General features: G+C 37.6%; 1 protein-coding gene across 1 annotated transcript in view; it reads left to right on the top strand.

The window, feature by feature from the left end:
• LOC106875397 (uncharacterized) overlaps positions 1-4,118 on the top strand; it is a 20,354-nt gene that overhangs the window by 6,242 nt on the left and 9,994 nt on the right. Inside the window, exon 4 of the mRNA XM_052974637.1 lies at positions 3,388-3,561. Coding sequence (XP_052830597.1) covers positions 3,388-3,561 — 174 coding nt within the window. The remainder of the gene's footprint in view (positions 1-3,387; positions 3,562-4,118) is intronic.

A 4,118-nucleotide genomic window follows, 5' to 3' on the forward strand; every position in this document is an offset into this window, starting at 1 on the left:
TTTTTTGCTGTAATCTTACTGAAGCTACAATAATGTTTGCTCTTTAAAAGAATTTTTCTTTAACTTTAATATTGAGTATTTCATCTCTTACTTGAACTTTATTTCATGTTCTTTTTAATGTTCATTCTTAAACTTATTACTTTTACATTCTATATTAAGTCATCTTAACATAATTTGAAGTTCACTCAAATCTCTCACCTGAGTACTCTGTTGTCTGCAAATTGATTTTAAATCTCAGTTAAACATTTTTTCAAGAATATTCTAAAACAGATTGGGAACAGTAAACAATAGGGGAATAGAATCTCCCTATCTTAAAACCATTTTGTAGTATAAATTTTTTAGAATCTTTTATGTAGTCTCATGAAAAATGTTACATGGTGGTAAGTATGATTAAGGCATTAATAGCTGCAGTATCTTATCAACTATGACAAAATCCTTTCTCACATTAGCAACATAAACTCTTAAAGTAAAAGTTTGTTGGTGCGTTTGATATTTTTGTTTTTCTTATCTCTCAAACAGGTGAATGTGCCAATTGTACCAGGTCAATGAAAAAATGTTCAGGCTGTCACAGTGTGGAATATTGTTCTAAAGAATGTGAAAGTGCTCATTGGAAAGATCACAAAACTTCATGCAAGGCTTCAAAAGCAGAAGCTGATGACCACTCCCCCAGTGAAAAATCAGTTAAAAGTGAGTTACAGAAATAAGAAATATATTATGGGGTGGTATCAAAAAATTCCTGGTCTAGTTCTGTCACACACCAACTTATGGCAGCACATGGTTGCATGTGCAGTGAGAGCTAACAACCTTCATGAGGCAGTGTGCCAAGTGACATTGCTGTATTGATTTCACAAGTTCTGAAATTTGTGTTTTTATGATCATATGTATGTTGTGGTCTGTGAATTTTGCCATGGACAAAAAGCTGGAACAAAGAACCAATATGAAATTTTGTGTTAAACTTAGGAAGTCTGTTACAGAGACATTGAGCATGTTTTAGCAAGCTTACAGTAATGAGGCAATGTGTCATACGTAATATTTCAAGTGGCACACGTCTTCAAAAGCAGAAGAATATCCCTGGAAGACGATGAACAAGCTGGAAGGTGATGAGCCATCTGGAAGACGATGAGTGATCTGGAAGGTGATGAGCCATCTGGAAGGCCTGCCATGAAGGTGTCCCCTGGAAATGTGGAGAAAATTCATTAGCTTGTGCATGAGTATCCTCAGAGGACCTTCAACAATGTTTTGAAGTGTTTGAGGGAGGACATCTGGCAAAAGTGACCAGATCTGTGGAGTGTGAAGAATTAGATTTTTCATGATGACAGTGTGCTCTGTCATCAAACTCTCTTCACTTGTGAGTTTCTCACCAAACACAACATGGTATCACTTCCACACTCACCCTATTTGCTAGATTTAGCACCCGTGGACTTCCATTTCTTCCCCAAGATGAAAATGTAACTTAAAGGTCACCATTCTAACACTGTTGTTGAGATCAAGAGCGAATCGCAGAAGGTCCTTAACTTGCTTATGGAAAACGACTTTCAGGTCAAATTCCAAAAGTGGCAGGAATGCTGGGACCAGTATATTGCTGTGCAAGGAGTCTATTTTGAAGGAGATGATGTTAAAACTTGGGTGAATAAGTTATTTTTCATTAAACATAACTAATCTGGGAACTTTTTGATATCACCTCGTATTTCTTTTTAATTGAGTGAGATCATGAGAAAATCCTCTATTTCCTCTGAAAAGTTCTTGCCTTTAAGGGTATCGCAAAAGGCCTCGTTGGTGATCCAACCTTCTGAGTTCTTTTACAGGACTTGGGAAAAACTGAAGGATCACTGCAATAAGTCTGTTAATCTGAGAGGGGAATGTGTTGAATGAAATTAACTGATCTTTCTGTATTTTCTTTTACCCGAAGCAATATACTTTTCAGCACCCTCTCTTATCCTTTAGCTTTCACCTTTTACTTGCTTCAGCCATTGCACTGTGGCAGTGCTGTGGGCACTGCTTTGTTGTTAAACAGCTTGACCCCAGTACATTAGTCAGGTAGTTTTTTATTTTTTTAATTTTTGTTGGTCTGTTTTGCTGAACTGCCAAATTACAGGGACCTAAACAAACCAACATCAGTTGTCAAATGTCAGTCAAGGACAGACCCAAACACATAGAGACACACAGACAGAAGCATGTGTGTGTGTGTGTGTGCTACTGGCTTCTTTCAGTTTTCATCTACCAAATCCACTCACAAGGCATTGGTTGACCCATGATAATTGTAGAAGACTATATCCCAATGTGCCATGCTATCGTAGTACAGTATCATTATACCTCTACTATACAAGCTAAAGTGGGAGCTTTTACATGGTTAGTCAACCTGGTAGAAAGAGCTGTCTAGTTTCCTCATCTCACCTTACTATTTTAAGAAAGAGAAAGACAACATATAGAAGTACTTGGAATTTTCTTGTTTTGCATCTCCCAAACAAGTCAATGTGCCAGGTAAAAAATGGCAGATGCAGTGTTGAAAAAATGTTCTGGCTGCAACATTGTAGAATATTATTCCAAAGTTTGTCAAACAGCTGCCTGGAAACATCATAAGATTTCATGCAAGACTTCAAAGACTGAAGATGGTGAAAGTACTGTTAAAAAGGGTGAGTGACACAAGCAAGAAATGTATTTCCTATCTGCACTATTGTAGACTCCTCTACACAAATATATACCTCCATTTCACCACTATTGCGTGTATGATCTCTCTTGGTGCTTCGATGAATGAAAGTTCAGCAAGACACAGCTAAATTGAAATTCACATCTGCCCCAGGTCTGTGGAAAATGACTATCAGTCTATGGCTACCTGTGTACATGGTAAATGCTTCAGACTTCCAGTAGGTAACATCCTCTACCTGTCACTGTCATCACTTACCTTATTGTCACAGGACTTATGAAGAAAATGTGATGATGATGGTTTCAGTGTCTTTGTTTGCTGAACAACCTGCATGATGAATATTATTTCAGTGAGCAGAATTTCTTCAGCCTTTATGTTCTGAGTTCAAATGCCAGTGAAGTCGTCTTTGCCTTTCATCCTTTCGATGTTGATAAAATAAGTACATTATCATATATGTGGTAGAAGTGTTTGGTAGGTGAGCTGGCAGAAACATTAGCACGCCGGGCAAAATGCTTAGCGGTATTTCGTCTGCCGTTACGTTCTGAGTTCAAATTCCGCCCAGGTCGACTTTGCCTTTCATCCTTTCGGGGTCGATGAATTAAGTACCAGTTACGCACTGGGGTCGATGTAGTCGACTTAATCCCTTTGTCTGTCCTTGTTTGCCCCCTCTATGTTTAGCCCCTTGTGGGCAATAAAGAAATAAGAAGTGTTTGGTATGTTCCATTTTATCTCTCCCCCAACAGGTCAATGTGCCAGGTGTAAAAAGTCAGATGTAGCATTGAAAAAATGTTTCCACTGCAACAATGTGGAATATTGTTCTGATGTTTGTCAAAAAGATGACTGGAAACATCAACAGACTTCATGCAAGACTTCAAAGACTGCAGATGGAGCATGTTCTAGTGAAATATTAGTTAATGGTAAGTGATACAAGCAAGAAATATATTCCTCAATTACACCATTTTACTCCTTGCCTGCATAAATAGACGCTTCCACTACATCACATATGCCCATTCACTATCACATTATTATTGTAATCCTGTACAAGGTGGTGAGCTGACCGAATTGTTAACATGCTGGACATAATGCTTTGTGGCATTTTGTCTATCTTTACATTCTGTGTTCAAATTCTAATGGGATTGACTTTGCCTTTCATCCTTTTGGGGTTGATAAAATACAGGGGTTGGACAAAATAATGGAAACACCTTAAAATTTCAAACAAATTTATTTTAATATCGGGTAGGACCACCTTTGACAGTAATTACAGCTTGAATTCTATGAGGTATGGATTTGTACAAAGTTTGAATTGTTTCCAAAGGAATTTTTGTCCATTCTTCAGCTAAAACAGTCTCCAGTTCTTGTAGTGATGATGGTGGAGGATATCAACTCCTTAATTGTTTTTCTAAAATGCACCATAAATGTTCAATAATATTGAGATTAGGGGACTGTGGTGGCCAGATAAGATGTTCAACTTCAC

The sequence above is a fragment of the Octopus bimaculoides genome, chromosome 19, assembly GCF_001194135.2.
Source record: "Octopus bimaculoides isolate UCB-OBI-ISO-001 chromosome 19, ASM119413v2, whole genome shotgun sequence".
Classification (NCBI taxonomy): domain Eukaryota; kingdom Metazoa; phylum Mollusca; class Cephalopoda; order Octopoda; family Octopodidae; genus Octopus; species Octopus bimaculoides.